The sequence below is a fragment of the Mustela putorius genome, unplaced genomic scaffold, assembly GCF_011764305.1.
Source record: "Mustela putorius furo isolate JIRA1106 unplaced genomic scaffold, ASM1176430v1.1 tig00000224_pilon_pilon_pilon, whole genome shotgun sequence".
Classification (NCBI taxonomy): domain Eukaryota; kingdom Metazoa; phylum Chordata; class Mammalia; order Carnivora; family Mustelidae; genus Mustela; species Mustela putorius.
Window position 1 is genome coordinate 18759764 of NW_025421321.1, and position 19357 is coordinate 18779120.

The 19357-nt window shown below is 39.7% G+C and overlaps 1 protein-coding gene and 1 pseudogene across 4 annotated transcripts in view; one reads left to right on the forward strand and one right to left on the reverse strand.

The window, feature by feature from the left end:
* Window positions 1-17734, forward strand: part of LOC106003390 (stonin-1) — a 55377-nt gene extending 37643 nt beyond the window's left edge. For all 4 annotated transcript variants that reach the window (XM_013056297.2, XM_045077813.1, XM_013056296.2 and 1 more), the window contains exons 2-4: window positions 4055-6031; window positions 12014-12216; window positions 14643-17734. In XM_013056297.2, coding sequence (XP_012911751.1) covers window positions 4102-6031; window positions 12014-12216; window positions 14643-14717 — 2208 coding nt within the window. In that variant the 5' untranslated portion in view covers window positions 4055-4101 and the 3' untranslated portion in view covers window positions 14718-17734. The remainder of the gene's footprint in view (window positions 1-4054; window positions 6032-12013; window positions 12217-14642) is intronic.
* LOC123391408 lies at window positions 3368-3482 on the reverse strand (annotated as a pseudogene).
* Window positions 17735-19357: the final 1623 nt, after the last annotated feature.

The window sequence follows — 19357 nt, forward strand, 5'->3', positions numbered from 1 at the left end:
CCTGTGCCAGAATGTCCTTCCTTTTTAAAGGCTGAATAAGATTCTCCATATGCCCATATATCACATTTTCTTCACCCGTTCATCAGACGATGCACATTTGGATTGTTTCCATCTTTTGTCTACTGGGAATAATGCTGAAAGGAAGATGAGAGTGCAGATATGTCTTTGAGATCCTGTTTCAGTTTTGAGGGGTCCAGTTCCTTAAGTGGGATTGCTAGATCATCTACATGGTAGTTCTATTTAATTTGAGGAAACTCTATGCTGTTTTTCATTTTACATTCCCACCTCATTTTACATTACATTGCACAAGGGTTCTGATTTCTTCATATCCTTGTTGACACTTGTTATTTTGTGTTTTTTGCTTTTCTTTTGTTTGGGTGGTTTTTTTTGTTTTTTTTTTTGTTTGTTTGTTTTTGTTTTTGTTTTTTGTTATGACTGTCCTAGGTATAAGGTGATACTATGGTTTTGATTTGCACTTTCCCTGCTGATTAGTGATGTTGAACATCGTTTCATATACTTGTTGTCCATGTATATGTCTTCTTTGGAGAAATGTCTATTCAAATCTGTTGCCCATTTAAAAAAATTTGGGGGGGGGGTTCTGTTTTTTTGCTATCGAGCAGGCATTCCTTATGTATTCTGAATATTAAATCCTTATCCGATATATGGTTTGCAAATATTTTTTCCCATTCGGTAGGTTGCCCCATCACTGTTATTTCCTTTGCTGTGTAGATTTTGAGTCTGATGTAGTCCGATTTGTCTGCTTTTGCTTTTGCTGCTTGTGCTTTGGTATCCTATTCAGGAATTCATTGCCAAGACCAATGTCATTGAGCTTTTCCCCTATGTTTTCTTACAGGAGTTTTATAGTTTCAGGTTTTATGTTTAAGTCTTTAATCCATTTATAGTTGATTTTTGTGTGTGGTCTAAGATAAGGTTCCATTGTCTTTTTTTTTTTTTTTTTTGGCATATGGATATCCAGCTTTCCCAACACAGCTTGTTGAAGACACTGTACTTTTCCTATTGTATAGTCTCGGCATCCTTGTTGAGGATCATTTGATGGTGTGTGTGGGTTTATTTCTAGGCTTAATACTCTGTTCCTCTGGTCTGTATGTCTGCCTTTATGCCAATACCATACTGTTTTGAGTATCATAGCTTTATAATATGTTTTAAAGTCACCTTTGCTTATCTTTCTCAAGATTATTTTGACTGTTCAAAGACCTTTGAGATTTCATGTGACTTTTTGGATTGTTTTTTCCATTTCTGCAAAAAATGTCATTGGGGCTTAGTAGGGATTGCATTGAATCTGTAGTTTGCTTTGGATAGTATGGACATTTAAACGATATTATTTCTTCCAGTCTGTGAATGTGGGATATCTTTTTATTTGTGTCTTTTTAAATTTCTTCCAGCAATTACTTTGCAGTGTAAAAGTCTTTGCCCCTTTTGTTAAATTTATTTCTAAGTATTTTATTCTTTTTGATGCTATTGTACATGAGATTGTTTTCTTAATTTCCTTTTTGGATTGCTAATTGTTTATGTATAGAAATGTAATTGATTTTTGTTGATTTTGTATCCTGCGACTTTGCTGAATTTGTGTATTACTTCTAACTCTGTGTGTGTGTGTGTAATTTTTAGGGTTTTCTATAGATAAGATCATATCACTTGTAAATAGACAAAATATAACTTCTTCCTTTCTGATTTGATGCCTTTTATTTCTTTTTCTTGCCTAATTGCTCATAGTAGGACTTGTAGGACCATGTTGAGTAGAAGTGGTAAGAATGAACATCCTTACCTTGTTTCTGATATTAGAGGACAAGCTTTTAGTTTTTCACCATTGTGTATGATGTTAATTATGGGCTTTTCATAGATGGCTTTTGTTATTATTTTGAGGTAATTTTCTTCTTCCTAGTTGGTTGGCTGGCTTCTTATTATTGAGTTTTGTCAGGTGCTATATCTGGGCCCATTGAGATGATCATGTGATATGTATCCCTTGTTCTGTGGATGTGGTATATCACTTTGCTTGATTTTCATCTGTTGAACTGTCCTTGCATCCCAGGGATAAATGCCACTTGATAATAGAGTATGATCCTTTTAATCTGCTGTTGAAGTTGACGTACTAGTATTTTATTGAGTATTTTTGCATTTATATAGTATTTTTCTTTGCTTGTACTATATTTGGCTTAGGTATCAGAGTAAAGTTGGGCTCATAAAATGAGTTTGGAAGTGTTCCCTCCTCTTTAGTTTTTTGGACGAGCTTGCGAAGGATTGGTGTTAATTTTTCTTTAAGTGTTCCTAAAGAACACTTTCACTGGTATTCTCCAGTGAAACCATCTGGGCCTGAGCTCTTATTTTTTGGGAGGTTTCGACTACCAATTCAATTTCCTTACTAATTATAGGTCTGTTCAGATTTCCTACTTCTTTATAATTCAGTCATGGTAAGTTGTATGTTTCTAGGAATTTATCTATTTCTTCTAGGTTATCCAACTTGCTGGCACGTAATTGTTCATAGTGGTCCCTTATAGTCACTATTTTATTTCTGTGATATAAGTTTAATGTCACATCTTGCATTTCTGGTTTTGAGTATTTTCTCTTTTTTTCTCAGTCTAGCTAAAGGCTTGTCTGTTTTGCCAGTCTTTTACAACAAACCAACTCTAAGTTTCCCTTTTTTTCTACTTTATGTTCTCTTTCATTTATTTCTGCCCTAATGTTATTCTTACTTTTCTTCTCCTAACTTTGGGCTTAGTTTGTTTTTCTTTTCCTAGTTTGTTAAGCTGTAAGCTTAGTTTGTTTATTTGAGACCTTTCTTCTTTTTTAATGTAGGTGTTTACCACTATAAACTACTGTGTCTGCTGCTTTTGCTACATCTATCAGTTTGGGTATGTTGTGTTTTCATTTTGCTTACCTTGAAATATTTTCTCATTTCCCTTTTGATTTCTCTTTGGCCTATTGGTTGTTCAAGAGTATGGTGTTCAATTTCTACATTTGTGAATTTTCCAGTTTTCTTCATTCTTTCTCCTGTTGATTTCCAGTTTCATTTGGTTGTGTTCAGAAGACACTTGCTATAATTCCCATCTTCTTAAATTTGTTAAGACTTATTTTGTGACCTAACATGTGATCTATCCTAGAGGATATTCTGTGTGTGCTTTGAAGAACAGGTATTCTGCTGCTGTTGTGTGTTGTGTGTTGTGTGTTGTCTGTTGTCTGTTTGGTCTATTGTGTTCTTCAAGTGCTCTGTTTCCTTATTGATCTTCTATCTGGATGTTCTATCCATTATTGAAGGTGGGGTATTGAAACTCTGATATTATTGTGTTGCTATTACTTCCTTCGGTTTTTTAATGTTTGCTTTATGTATTTGATTGCTCTGATGTTGGCTTATTTATATATACTTGTAATTACTTTATCTTCCTGGTGAGCTGACCCTTTTCAATTAGCAATAATCGCGCCTCGGATAAACCTCATTGGCTACGATACCGCCACTGCGCAAAGCTTTGAGCTGACCCTTTTATCATTATATAATGTCCTGCTTTGTCTCTTGTGACAGCTTTTGACGTAAAATCCATTTTGCCTGATACAGTATGGCCACCCCGCCTGCTCTTGTTTCCGTTTGCATAGAATATCTTTTTACATCCTTTCACTTTCAGCCCAAGTGTGTCCTTAAATCTCAAATGAGTCTCTGGTACACAGCATATGGTTAGATCTTGTTTTGTTGTTGTTGTTGTTAATCCATTTAATCATCAGAAGTGTTACAATTCTTAAGCATTTCTTTTAACTCAGTTAATCTGTAAATCTGGGTGCTTTTATTTTTATTTTTTTATTTAGAACTTCTGTTTGTGACAACAGTTTTTTTTATTTTTATTTTTTCAAGTAAGCTCTATGCCCAACCTGGGGCTTGAACTCACGACTCCAAGATCAAGGGTTGCATGCTATACCAGCTGAGCCAACCAGGCACCTCCCCCACCCCCAATTTCTCTTAAATCTAAGTATTTCTCGGAACTAAAGTAACTTGGATTTCCTCCCCATTCTCATTTAATATTCTTCTTGTCTCTTTCTCCTTTAACAGATACGGCATATCTGATTCATAGACAAGACCACAGTCTGGTTCCAAAGATGTGTTCCGCAAACCCAGGCAACTGGGTCACATTTGATGATGATTCTGCCTTTCAGTCTTCTCAAAAGTCAAAGAATTTACCTCAGGAGAATCAAAGCATCTGTAGGCCCAATGGACTTAAGCTGAACCTTTCTGGTGCTAAGGAATTTCCCAGCGGACCTTCCTCTGCCAACAGTACCCCCCTTTCCTCTCCCATCATAGACTTTTACTTTAGTCCAGGACCTCCAAGTAATTCTCCTCTTTCTACACCTACCAAGGACTTCCCCGGTTTTCCTGGCATCCCCAAAGGAGGGACTCATATGCTTTATCCTATCCCAGAATCATCCTCAAACAGTCCATTTACAGCACCAGGAGCAGGCTCCTCCGTACTGTCGTCTAAACCGACCTGTTTATCCCATGCTTCCTTACCCAGTGACCACTCATGTACACATCCAGCTCCCAAAGTGGGTCTTCCAGATGAAGTTGGCCCTCCCCAGGCTGAAAGCCTAGGGTTCCAAAATGATGCCCCCCAGTTTCAGTATTTTCGGGAGGACTGTGCTTTTTCAAGTCCATTTTGGAAAGATGAAGGCAGTGCTTCCCAGTTTGCCTTTGACCCTTCAGGAAGCAGAAAGATGTACCCATCAAGAGACAAAGAGATGCATCTCGATCAAAAAAGCTTAAATCAGGGTTCATTTAACTACATCTGTGAGAAACTTGAACATCTCCAATCAGCTGAGGACCAAGACTCATATGGAAATTTGTCTATGCAGTGTCTATATGCTGAAGACACCGCCTCTTCCTTTGTCCCCCACACACTTTTCAGGAGTCAGCCAAAACCTGGATGGTCTTTCATGTTGAGAATTCCTGAGAAGAAGAACATGATGTCCTCCCGTCAGTGGGGACCAATTTTTCTAAAAGTCTTACCTGGGGGAATTTTGCAAATGTATTATGAGAAGGGGTTAGAAAAACCATTTAAGGAGTTACAGCTCGATCCACATTGTCGGCTTTCTGAACCCAAAGTTGAGAACTTTAGTGTAGCAGGAAAAATCCACACTGTGAAGATTGAACACGTGTCTTACACAGAAAAAAGGAAATATCACTCTAAGACAGAAGTAGTTCATGAACCAGACATTGACCAGATGCTGAAGTTAGGGTCCACAGAGTACCACGATTTTCTCGACTTCCTGACTACCGTGGAGGAGGAGCTAACAAAGCTGCCACCTGTTTCAAAACCAAAAAAGAACTACGAGGAACAAGAAATTTCCCTGGAAATTGTGGACAACTTTTGGGGGAAAATCACTAAAGAAGAAGGAAAATTGGTTGAAAGCGCTGTCATAACTCAAATCTGTTGCCTCTGCTTTGTGAATGGGAACACAGAATGCTTTTTGACCTTGAATGACCTTGAGCTGCAAAAGCGAAATGAACGCTATTTTGAAAAAGACCCAGAAAAGAAGGGGATTGATATTCTTGACCATCATTTTCATAAGTGTGTGAAAGCACAAGAATTTGAGCAATCAAGAATCATTAAGTTTGTACCGCTGGATGCCTGCCGGTTTGAGCTGATGCGTTTTAAGACTTTGTATAATGGAGAAGATCTTCCCTTTTCCCTCAAGTCCATGGTGGTTGTCCAGGGGGCCTATGTGGAGCTTCAGGCCTTTGTCAACATGGCCTCATTGGCTCAGAGACCATCCTGTGCCAGTGCCTTGAGGTCCTGTGACAATATCATGATACACTTTCCTGTTCCGTCACAGTGGATCAAGGCCCTCTGGACCATGAACCTTCAGAGGCAGAAGTCCCTGAAGGCCAAAATGAATCGCCGGGCATGTCTGGGGAATTTACATGAACCTGAATCTGAACCTGTTATACAGGTCACCGTGGGGTCAGCAAAATATGAGAGTGCCTACCGGGCCATCATATGGAAGATAGACCGGCTTCCTGATAAAAACTCAAGTAAATATTCAACACCCTGAGTTGACTTTCTCATGAAGTAGCTTCAGTGTTTTCAACCTCCTCCTTGGGTTGAAACCAGGCTGAGAGAAATGATAACTTCAGTCCCCTGGGGCCATGCTCACAGTCCCTGCTGGGAGGTGCAACATTTAGTGGGCAGTGGATTTAGTGTGTCCTCTGTGCCTATTTCTAGCAGATAAGTTTAACTTAAGAAAAAAATTTTTTTAATGCCATAAAAAAATACTCTGAGCTCAGATTTTCTTGTGGATGGTGGCACTGAGGGAGGATTTCTTACTGGACTTCTTGACATTAGCCACCAACCTCAAATGTTAAAACTATTGCTCACAGAGCTTTGATTCCCTAATTAACCTTTAAAGATCTCTCATGCATGAATATACCTGAACGTTTTTGTATTCTCAGCCGGTACCAAGTTCTCCTTCGGTTTTGCTCCCTGCTCTTTGAAATAAGATTGCCTTTCGTTTTTACCCAAATTGATTTCTTTAGCTGGTTTAATTTGGCCATCATGACTAGCTGTTTCAGAATTAAGTAGACACAACCCAAGTATTAAAAATTCAGTTCATTTGCAAAATGTTTGCAAAGAAAACAATGAATCTAGAAGTTCAGAACTTTATTTTTATTAATTTTTTAGAGGACTTTATTTATTGATTTGACAGAGAGAGAGAGCATAATAAGGGGGAGTGGCAGGCGGAGGGGGAGGGAGAAGCAGCATCCCCACTGAGCAGGGAGCATGGATCCCAGGACTCTGGGATCATCACCTGAGCTGAAGGCTGACGCTTAACCTATTGAGCCCTAGAAGTCCAGAACTTTAAAAAGACAGTCCTGGCACCACATTTATTTTAGGATAGTAACTTAGTCGTGGGTGTCTATAATAAAGCAAAAAAGGAAATTTTGAAATTAAGGCTGCTCCCTGTTTTAGTTCATTTATTTCTAGTAGAACACTGGGTTATGGAGGGCAGACTTGGGGATCTGAGTTGATGCAGTCACTCATTTAGTCAGACATTTACTGAGCATTTACTATCACCAAATACCACATCAGGTGCTGGGGCTAAAGAGGAATAAGGTTCCATTCCTCCTAAATAGTTCACAGCTGGTCCACAAACAGCACTGAATTTCGTGTAGGTACAGGCTCTGGGCTTGGTGTATGGGAGACGCAGATGCAAACCTGCTTCCCGCCCTTCAGGAACCTAGCATCCCAGCAGGGGAGGCAGATCTGACAGCAGGCACTCGAATGTGCTGTGGTAGTGTGCTCTGTTATAGGCAGGAACAAACACACAGAGTGGGGATTCCAGAGGAGCGGGGATTCCAGAGAAAGGGAGGATAAACCGCGGGGGACATTTGGAAGTCTTTGTGGAAGAGGGGATGGTTCAGCTTGATGTGGAAGAATTGGTAGGATTCTACCAGGGGTAGAAACAGCAGAAATAGGCCTGTGGGTTGGGGGATCCTAGTTAAGTGTTGGGACTGAGGGAGTGGAAGGGAAATAAACCAGCTCATGAAGGACCATGTGAGCCATGCTTTGGGATATGGAGTTCACCAGGCTTCTGGAGTGTTTTCAGGCACCACTGTGACAGAATTATCCCTTGTTTTCGGAAGTTAGGCATACATTGCGGAAAGATTCAGGAGTGCAGACACGGGGAAGCTTGACAGAGAAGCAAGGCCAGTGGCAGTGGGAGCACTAAGAAGAGAGTGAAGGATGGTGCGGAACCTCAGAGGAGGCGCTCTCCAGACAAGAACAGATTATCTGTGGGCACAGGGGACGGGAGGGATGCCAGGAGGTCGGGGGCTCTGGCTTTGCTGACTTGGTGGGCCATAGTGTCATAAGCTGAGACAGCTCGGGATCCTCTCACTACTGGTTTTGAAATCTGTTTCCCTGCATAGGCAGCACATTGGAGTCCTTAGAATCCTTAGAGCTTTAAAAATGGTTTAGGGCCCATCCTGACCATTCAGACTCTGTGGGGTAAGGCATGTGTATTGGTGCTTGTAAGAAGCCCTCCCACACAGCCTGCGTTGAGAACTGCTGGCCTGGGAGCTGTGCTGTGAAACCTGTTATTGTTCCCTAGGCACAGGTCATTCTGTGTATCCTGTGTCTCCTAGAGCTCTTACTACCTCCCCCCTGTATTTACTAGCAGCTGAGCTCACCAAGAACAATTACAAGAGTGGATATTCCCAAAGAGGCTGGCCTTCAGGAATTATTCTGGAAGACAGTCATAGGACCAGGCCTGCACAGAACAATGTTTTACAAGCAGTCCAGTCAATTATACAGTGATACTGCATGGAATAATGCCTTTGGGATCCAGGATGCTTTGTTTGGAGCAGATCTGTGGGCCAAAAGGTTGAGGCAGAAGGCAGAGGGCTATGTCTGGTGGAATCTGGGGGCCAGGGAGGGGCTGGGCTAGGGCACCTGGGTTCCTGTGGCCTGTCCTCTGGTTTCCCTATTGTGGGTGGGGAGAGTAATGCAAAGAGGGAGAGGGTGTCTAGCAGTTTGCCCCTGGGGGAGAATGTAGAAAGAGTAAGGTCAGGGCAGAGAAGACATCTTTATCCTAAGACAGTGCTTCTGAAAATTGGGAATGCACTTGAACCACCTTTAAAAATGTAGACTGATTCAGCAGGTGAGGCCCCCCAAACGGCTTCCCATGCTGCTCAGGTGTCACCAGTGCTGCCGGGCCCACAGATGGTGGGAGCAGTTTCTTTGAATGCATCTCTGTTTTTCTGTGCAGTTCTTCAATTGATTGGGTGTGTAAAGAACAGGATTTTTTTTTTAAGTCTTGAAGACATTACCCTTTTTTGGGGCGCCAGGTTGGGTCAGTCAGCTCAGTGTGCAACTCTTGGTTTTGGCTCAGGTCATGATCTCAGGGTCTTGATATTGAGTGCTGAGTGGGGCTTTGTCTTCAGTGCGGAATCTGCTGGAGATTCTCTTTTTCCCTCTCCTTCTACACCCCACCCTCTAAATAAATAAATAAACAAATAAATAAATGAATAAAATCTTTACCTTAAAAAAATTACCCTTTTCATGCAAGTTTCTGAAAAACCAGTACCATTAGAAAAAAATATTTTAAAAAATAGAAACTGAAAGATAATATATGAAATACTCTACTATGCACGTCATTTAAAAAAAAATGTTACGCCTTTCCTCCTGTGGATTTTTTTTTTTTTTTTTAACTCATGACCTGACAACAACACCTGGTTGCTTTGCTGACTGAGCCACCCACGCAGCCCCTCTCCTGTGGATTTTTGGGATCAGGATTGACTTTTTTTTTTCACTTCCATGTGATTGTGAAGGGAGTAGGAAGGGCTGTTTCCCCCTTATATGTCTCTTTTACCATCATGCCAATGCTTAACATTCCTTTAACAGCGTGGGCAAGTTTTTTATTTTACAGCAAAGGTTGGCCTTGGTTGGGTAGCTCAGAGAGCAAATTCGCACTAAAGTGTGAATTACAAGAGAGAAACAGGAAACTTTCTCCAGGTCGGAGTAGGGAGGAGGACAGATGAGAACACTGGTTAGCCACAGGAGGTGCGGACACAGCCTAGAATTAGAAAGGGGAGTGGGAGTTGTGTAGGGCTAATTAATAAATATCTCTCTCTCTACCTACCCATGTTAACAATTTTTAGATAAAGCTTGCTTTTTTTCCATTGCTGTCATCAGTGCATTGGTGCCTCTCTCCCCACTTGTGTCGTCATCCTTCCATTCCCTCCAACTCTCAACAATTCACTTTGAGATGTGAAATATTTTGGTTCAAGAGGGACCAGATGTCAACTCCACCAAAGAATTTGTGACTTGCTTTCCCAGTCCCAAGAAAGTTATGAGAGTGGCAATTACCAAAGCCCAAGAGTGCCCCCTGCTGGAAGCCACTGAGATTAAATAACATGATTGACAAATATCCATTGAGCCTTAAACGTGCCAGGTATTGTGCTCAGGACAGACTCAAGACCTCTTTGCAAGGGGTCAAAATCTAAAGAGGAGTATGTGTTTAGACATTGTAGAGTACTTTGGGTTTCTAAAAGCCAGGAAAAATAGGCCAGAAAACTTGAAGGTTTTTACCATTTTTTTAGAAAAGCAGATAGAAAAAGTTTTCTAACGTTTCTAGAATATTAGTCCGTCTTTACCTTGAGTAAATTAGGTTGCAAAAGTTCCAAAAGAATTCTTTCCTTTAAAATGGGAATATCAACTTAGAGCGTCTCTGATACCATTTTCAGCTCTGAAAGTGTAGATTTCACAGTTCATTATCAAAATTGTAGTAATTAAATAATAATAGTTGATTTATAATCGAATAGCACTTTGCCCAGTAGTCCTATATAGTCTAGCATACCGTGGTCTAGTGCTCTCTGTGGGCCAGCTGGTTTGTTCGGGCCTCACGACGATCCTGTAAGGTTCATGTTAGCATCACCAATATCATCACTCCCATTTTCAGAAGAGGAAACAGAGGCTCAGAGACATCAAGGAGCTTGCCTAGGATCACACAGCCATTACGGAGCAGAGTTGGGATTGGTCTCTGAGCCATATGTGTCCTGTGTCTATGTTCTTAGCCACTTTGCCATAAAGGATGTAAGAGTGCCTGAGTTTAGTTTAAATAAATTTACTGCCTCCTTGCTGCAGACAGAAGACCAAGAAAGGGTAATAGATTTTGGAATCCCTCCCCCACCCTGCCCCCCATATGTGTGTGTGTATATAAAGTTATCACTTGCCTGCAGTGATCTGGGTAGCTTAGAGCACCTCAGAGGCCATGGCCGTCCTGCTCTCCCTGTAAGTGGTGGAGATGTCTAATGAGCATCTGTTGGGTAATTGATTGATGACTTCTCAAGGCCTTTTACAGCCTTAGAATTCTATTAGTCTCTCTACAAGGAACAGGTTGTAAGGAGTGAAAGGCAATTTATCTTTTAAGAATTAAGTGAAATCCTTTAAACTCTTGCTTTTTGTGCCTCAAGCTGTATTCTGATGGAAATATTCTTTCTCAAGGTGTGGCAGTGGTAAAGTAATTTAATCTGGCTTTTCAAATAGTTGTCATCTCATACATTTATTTAAATAAAGATAGCTGCATTAGATAGATATGTAGATGTTGTGGACAACACAAGAGAATCAGGGAACTTTGTAGACTTACTACAGTGATTGCATTGGAAACATTTATAACTCCACTGTAACATATGCACATGTGCACACACAGGTTACAAGACCCTACTTAAAACCTTTGGGTATATCCAATATCCCTGGGTCTGGCACCGAGCCCGGCCTAGCATAGAGTAGATGCTCAAAGCCTGGCAAATTGAATTAAGTGGAAGCAAATATTAGATTAAAACACTGGAAGCAATATGCCCATCTCTCAGTGTGCATTTGTTTTAGGCAAAGCTTTTGGGGGGTGGTGAGCAAGAATCACAGCAGTAAAAAATCATCTATTCTACTGAAGAAAGAGTTCTTAGCCTAGAGTAGTTTCTAAAATATAATAAAACTTGAATTAGTTTTACTTAAAAAATTAGAATTTTTAATAATGTGACCCAGTTTAGGCTGAAGTTTACCTTTGCATTACCTATTAAGAAACAGAGTGGTAAGGAAATTAATAAGGTAAGACTTATTGTAAGAGCTTTTTAATTTACTTAAGGGAAAAGGTTTTTTTTTTGCCAACATATCCTGTGTATATTATAGCTAATTAATGATGCTTAATACCAGTATTAGTCATTTAATTAAAGAAAATTAACATACTCTTAATTAAAAACACTTTAAGAGTTAATGTATATATAGTAATGAACTTGTACTTATTTTAAAGCTGGTATTTTAAAAATGCAGATAGATTTCCACTAGTTGGTGCAAAAATTCACTAGTTGGTGAATTTTGGTAGTATGTTATCTGAACAGAACTTACACTGCCGTAGTGCTAATGGAATTTTATATTAAAGAGAGGGATGAGTGCTTCTTATGTTTAAGAGAAATGTTCAATGGCCATTGACGTACTTTGACCATTTGATTTTTTTCTTCAAGGTCCTGATCATCCCCATTGCTTGTCATACAAATTGGAACTTGGATCAGACCAAGAAATTCCCTATGATTGGTATCCATTTGCTACTGTTCAATTTGGAATGCTGGACACCTGTGCCTCGAGGACAGAGGTCAGGTCTCTGGGGGTGGAGAGTGATGTCCAGCCACAGAAGCATGTTCATCAGAGAACTTGCTACAACATTCAGGTATATCCTTGTACTTTGGTTCAAATTGAGGCTTCTGGAGCTATGACCTGATTGGCTTGAGATGTCTGTTTTGCCCTTGTCAGTGACTATGTATGTGTATATGTATGTGTGTTTATTTGACCTAGAAAAGAGCCCAGTCATGGAAACTTGATGGTAACCAGTGAGCCAAATTTCTCTCAGTTCTAGAAATCAGGAGCCTCAGTACATGGTGCTACTTAATTATGTTCTCAATGAAAAATAGGGCATTAAAAGCAAATTCACATTTCAAAAGCATCTGTGTAATAGATTTATATTAGAATAGCATTTCTCAAGATGTGTTCTTTGGAATACATATAATGATCCAAGAAAAAAATAAGTTGGGGAATCCCCTGCACTAAGTTAATGCTAAATAAAGACTGAAAAGTTCTGCAATAAAGAAACTTGTTAGGACGCCTGGGTGGCTCAGTGGGTTAAGCCGCTGCCTTCGGCTTAGGTCATGATCTCAGGGTCCTGGGATCGAGTCCTGCATCGGGCTCTCTGCTCAGCAGGAAGCCTGCTTCCCTCTCTCTCTCTCTCTGACTGCCTCTCTGCCTACTTGTGATCTCTGTCTGTCAAATAAATAAATAAAATCTTAAAAAAAAAAAAGAAACTTGTTAGACTTAATTTCTCCCAACTCATTAACCATAGAATCTTGTCTTTATGGGCATGTATATGTAGAACACCCATCAGTGTCTTCCAGAATAGTCCTCTGTGGTGCACCATTTGGGAAATGCTGAGTTACTCTATTACAACAATTTAAATGTTCACCATTGGCTCTTCTACTTTTTTATGCCAGATGAGTTAAAGAGTGACATACACTTGCACCTGTTTCTAAACTTGCTTTTCCTTCTCATCTTTGAAGTTAGTAGATACAGAGATAACCTCTGCCACAGATTTCCCACAGTATCTTGAAGTGGTGTGATTATGTATGACATCATTAACACCAACTGGTGGTTTTATAATACCGTAGCGTAAGTCAGGGTTTTTTCTTTCTTTCTTTCTTTCTTTTTTTTTTTTTTTTTTTATTTTGGACCATCTGTCTATATGCCTATGTGTTTGGGTCTGGTGATTTTTTTTTTTTTAACTATTGATAAAATTATTGATGGGTGAGTGCCCTTGTATGGAGCCCTTTGGGACCTAGGACTTAATTCTTCCAGCAGCTGGAAATTGCCCTGCTGAAGAAAACTGCCTTGCCTCAGATCATACCCTCTTTCTGTGAATACAGGTGTATCAAGACCCTCTTGCCTCAGCTTGGGGTAACTCCACATCCCTCTTAGCTCCAGCTCACCCTGGGGGATTGGCTGAAGCCTTCATGGTGATTGCATTGCAGCCCAACTTCTTCTCTCTGCTTCCTTCCATTCCCTTCCTTCCCCCACAGGTGCCAACCCTGACAGCACTCCCCAGTATGCTTTCTACACACCAATCTCCATCTCAGAGTCTGCTTCTTGGAGACCCTGGACTGATCACACTAGATACATAAGTATTATGTGTGACTGAAATATGGGTCAAGTACAATGGAGAATTCATTTATACCTCTTTCCCTATGCATGGGCTGTTCCAGTTTCCTATTGTTTTAGAGGACAGCCCAAAGCTACAGAACAAAGTCTCTGCTGCTTTAACAGCATTTATTAATGCTTGTCACTTGGTGACAGTTTCAAAATGCTACCTTCCATTTCACAAGGATTTATTGAGCAATTTCAAAGTGCCAGGTACCACTCTGGATGCTAGAGACACAAACATGAGCAAGAGACAAATCCCTGTCCTCGCAACACACACCTTCTAGCAGGGAAACAAAACATTATTTGTAAACAGATAAAGAGTTTCCAAGAGGGACAGATTGTAAGAAGAGAATAAAATAGGGGGCTAAGAGAGAGAATGATGGAGAGCATCCTTATTTCATGTGGTCCAGGAGGGCCTCTGTGATGAGGTAACATTTGAGATGAGATGAAGAAGATGAGGGGCAGGCAGATGGTTCTGTCCAGCTGGTTTACTAGCTTGTAAAGTAGTTCATATTAATCAGAGGATTTGGGGTGGGTTATAAATCTCAAGTGGGCCAACGGCTACAGATGTGATACTTGGGGGTATAATTGATTGCATGTCTGGCCAGGATTCTAAAGGTCTTATCAATATGTGTATTCTGTGTCTATTTTATAAACCCTCTATCTGACTTTGAAGGGGAGGAGAGTTTCAGTCCTCTTCAAGACTTAACCCTGGAGGGAAGGGTTTGGGGGGCTTTGTTGCCCAAGAAGAGAGAAGGCTGGCTCACTAGGAGCTAGCATGAGACAGTGGGGGCGCCATCTGTGTCCAGAGGAGGAGGTGGTTTCAGTCCCCGTGTCAGGCGTGAAGTAGCAGCCAGCAGGGTTAGTATTGTGCTGGTTACTGCCGCCATGTTTTGCTTTTGCATACAGGTTGAAATAGAAAAGAAGAGGATTAAAATCGATGGAGAAGACCCAGACAGAGCTGATGACTGCGTAACTCAGTAGGAGTAGCAAGAGGAAATGATGACCTACTTTTCAAATATGTCATTCACAGAAACCACACGCAGATCTGCTTCTGTGTACTGGGAGTGATTTCAGAATAGTGGGCCTGGGACATGTCCAGTGGCCGTGTTTTGAGAAGTGAAGACCTGAAACCGAACAATGTTTTATGCTTTTGATAATGTTTGTATTCCAGGGGTTTCATCTAAAATGTCTATCATTTGTATGATGTTTTTGCTTCCCATTAAAACTCTAAGTTTTAATGTGTTACCAGACAGCCATCTTGGCGAAAGGGTTTTGGATTTTTAATTATTCAGTGTCTAAGTGTTTTGCACTTTGGGTCACCTGGGGGCCATATTTATCATCTTCTAGTCCCCATCTCTTCTTGCTCTGTTAGCCCCTCTACTGGAGGGTGAGGCCATCAAAGGAGACATAGTGGAAATACTCCATCTTTCCTCTTGCTTGTCTCTGGGAATGTGGCTAGAGGTGGGGTGATGCCAAAACCACAGGTTAAAGTGGTGATGTGGAAGTATCTGTGATTTTGAGTAATTTATCTTCCTGTGCCCATACTACATTGGTGAATAATCATCGACTGTATTTGGTACCTGTCTTTCCCCCATAGTGTTAGCATTCTCAAAATATATTTGTATTCTGGTGTGTTGTTGCAAAGAAGCTATTTCTGGGGATATACATATTTTAGTACAAGTCAGTAAGACATATTGCCTTTTGCTTGGAGAGATTCCTTTCAGAATGGAATGGTATTGGACACTAGTTAAAATATTTATGTATATTAGAGATGAATTTTTAAAGTTCATGAATATTGTCTCCCAAAAGTACAGACTCTAAGAATGTATTTTTGATAAAAGTATTATTTGTAATTAACACAAGCCTCTCTTGAGTAGAATTCTAAATCATATTATGATTATTTTATGCTGGTTCTGCTATTCTGCTACGTATGCTAATTCTGCTTACTTTAGAGTATTTCTCTTTAAAAGGTAAAGAAAATGAGACACTAGATTATTTTACCTGGATTTTTAAGAGGTGACGTTTCTATTCTTCAAAGTCAGGTAAATGCTTGGGGTTTCTTTTTCTTTTTTTTTGCTTCAGGTTTCTACTAAAAAGCCAATGGCATTAGCAGTTATAATTCTGTTTATAATTTTCTTTCAGTATTTACAGTGGAAGGTAAGGCTTAGATTTATGAATTCTATAGTCTACATATTTTTTAGTCTGGAAAAACAAAGTAATCCTTGGGGTATTACTACACCTTCAATTTGTATTAAATCTTAAATATGATTAGGAGGCATGTTTCTTTATTTACCAGATTTGTTTTTAGTCAAAGCTGATGATATAATAATGTTCTTCCAAACAGCATTTATTTGTTGGTGCACAGACTCGATGCTACATGTTTTATTTAATGTTGTATTTACATTCATTTTAATCTGTTCAGGAACAGATTAAAACAAACACTTACGATGGTCTATATCAATCAGTGGATTTTATTGCTCTTCATTATTATACCTTAAAGACAAAAGATGCAAAGGTTGGCTGTTAAAATGTTCTTGTTCTTCTTAACTTCACTTGATGCTTGTAAACTTGATGGTTGTAATGTCACATGTTTCAGACTCACTGTGGATGCGTAGGATCCTGAATCTGTGTGTGTGTCATTAAAAAAAAAAAATCCACTGTCTTTCCCCATCAGCTGGTGTGGCACATTCTGGAGTGACTTCAGTCATGCTCAGAACAAATATGGAGGCAGGCTAGACCGGATGCTGCTCCATGATCCTAAGGAAGTCATCTGGGTTAACTACTGTCTTTCCTTTTAAATCTGCTCTATGGCATCCTGCCCATAAAGAACTCAGGGTCTGATTCAGATGAACTTAATGAATATTTACACCTCCAAATAATTTCAGCAAAGGGTGCAGTGAATCACCCCTCATGTTCCACAGGTTGCCCAGTATTGATGGGTACCCCACTGCTGGGGTCATTCACCCAGCAGCCATACAGCCTTCAGGAGCATCTCAAGATTCCGTGTTGAAAATATTAGTAACAAAAGGCTGACTGAAGCCCAAATTGAGTTTCTGCAGCAATGCAAAGGTTGATAGCATGAACAGCGGGGTGCTACAGCATAATTGTTAATTTGCACATCTATTAGGATCCTTAAATATTCATTACTTAGCATTAAATTAACATTCTGTGAAGGGAGGAGAGGCTTTTTAATACAATTCTTCTGACCTCAGAAATGGCAGAAGGTCAAATGTGACCATGGTGCTCTAAGTGAAAAATCTGGTAAAATTCATTTAGACTTACAAATTAAGAAGTGAAATTGCCTTCGTCAGAAAATAAATGAAAATCTTCAAAACAATCACAAAACCCCTGCTTTTAAGACTGGGAAGGGAGGAAGGATGTGAGTGAGGGAGGAGCTACTCCTTTTTAACATTTTAATTTAAGTACTTTAGATCCACTCTTTATGAGTTGGACTGTTTGGGGATCAGTTGTTTGATGGACACACTGGTGGAGTTCCAAGGAGGTGACCAGTCTGAGACGAGTTTTTCTGCCCTCATTGTTCTGATCTGGTTGCCTTACTAGTCAAAGGATCATATTAACCACGTAAATGAATTCATGGCTTGATGGTTACCTGATCAATTGTACAGGTCTGAATTTAAGTACATTTCCTTTTTCTATGGGAAGAAAAATAGTTGATCCACTAAAAATGTATAAAAATAATTTCTTCCCAGCACATAAATAAGGGTTGGAATTTTTGACCTGATTTATACATTAGACAGTTTTAGGGTTTTAGTTTCCTTCATTCTGGAGCTGTACTTATGATACAGCCCTTTTTCTTACAAATTCAGTTAGAAGGCCTTCCTTAATAATAACCCAACATTATTATGTCTTACTCAAAATATGATTTTTATGTCATAGCAATACAAATAGAGAACAGATTGAGCCATAATAATCATGTAACCAAGTATTTTGTAGATTGCATATTGATTTTTTAAAATTAAAGATGTATTTCAAATGCTTCTTGCTGTGTGGTGGACTTCTATCTTTTTTGCAAGGTCTGGGGCTATTTTTTTTTAATTTTTCTTTTTAAGGCATGAATTCCATTTCAAGGATCTTAAATAATTGAGTCTCTGTCAGGCAAATGTATACTGCTTCATTATGAAGGAGTTCAGTGAACGTGACATCTTGGCACATCCTGGAAAAACAGCACCATCAACTACAATCTGTGATGTTAAAGGATGATTTTTAAAAGAGGGTCTAGTTGTTACCTCGTAAAGAAATAATATGAGTATGTATCCAAGGTTTTCGTTAACTCATTAGCTAATGAGGGAACTGGTAAGATGTTATAGCTGGTTTCGAGGACGATTCAAAGAGCAGAGACGCTTAGAAGCAGTAAGGATTTTGAAATCAATTTACAAATAGATGCAGAATGGATCTATCCATAGGGCAATAATCAATAATCAATTTGCCCTAACCCCACACAATTTATTTGCATTTGTATGGACAAAGATCATGTGCATTAATATCTGTTCTCTAAAATTTACAGAGTTGGAAAATAACTCAAAGAAAGCGAAAGGTGTTGATAACCTGAATAAATGAGCTAATAGGGTGCCTGCTGTCAAAAGTCTTTGCCAGTTTTTCCTGACAACCGTATACACTTTGTCCACAGGAGAATCCTAAGGAATTTTCAAACGTTGGCAACTAGTACTATAGAAATCATGTTTATTTAATGCAATTTTTTTCAGTTTAGAACGTGATTTTTATGCGATTGTACAGAATATGTTTAAGATAAGTTATGTGTTCTGCGGGAACAACTAAAGAATCAGATGGCGTAAACTGATTATATTTGTTACCAAATTCCTCAAATTCCCATCAATCAATTCTCCATCCCTTTGTCTCAACTCCACCTAGACTACCTTGCCTGTTGTGTGTGTAGACACACCCTGAGTCTACTAGGTTGTGCCGTGTCTCTCTCAGACCCTCTTAGTACTCTTTCTTACCCAGGCTTCCAAAGCACAGGGGCTGGGTATATTTGATGAAACCATTAGAAGTGGCCAATATTTAACCATTGTTGATGGCAATTTCATGGGGCTCATTCCCTGCGTATTTTCCCAGTTTACAAGAAACAAAAGATTTTTCTGGTTATAATCGTATTAACACATTCCTGCTTAGAACTGGCATCTAAATATGAATTTGGCTGTATGTTATTAATTTTTAAAGCAAGACAGGATTGCTAATCAGAAAGCAAGTAGTTGAGTTACAAAGAATACCTTACATAAAAGCCACAGGTAGTATTCTGCCTTTAAGATCATGTCTGTAAGGAAAAGGAAAGCCGATTAGACTAGTTAGTTGCTCCATCTTTTGAAAGATTAAAGTTCATTTCTCAGAGACTTTGCTGGGGATGAAAAGCAAATCACCATTGACATCTGGGGTTGCAACTTTCCCCTCGTCCTCCTCTCCTCCCTGCTCCAGAACAGCCTGACAAACCTCGGTGGGGGGAGGGGGGGTGACAGTATATTTAAATAATACGGTTGTGTGTGTTGACATTTTCCTGAAAAGCCCATGTTACACAGAATTGCTGTGGATTCCGAGATGAAACGTGCGGTATACTTTTGAGACAGAAGAGGGCACTCGCAGGCAAG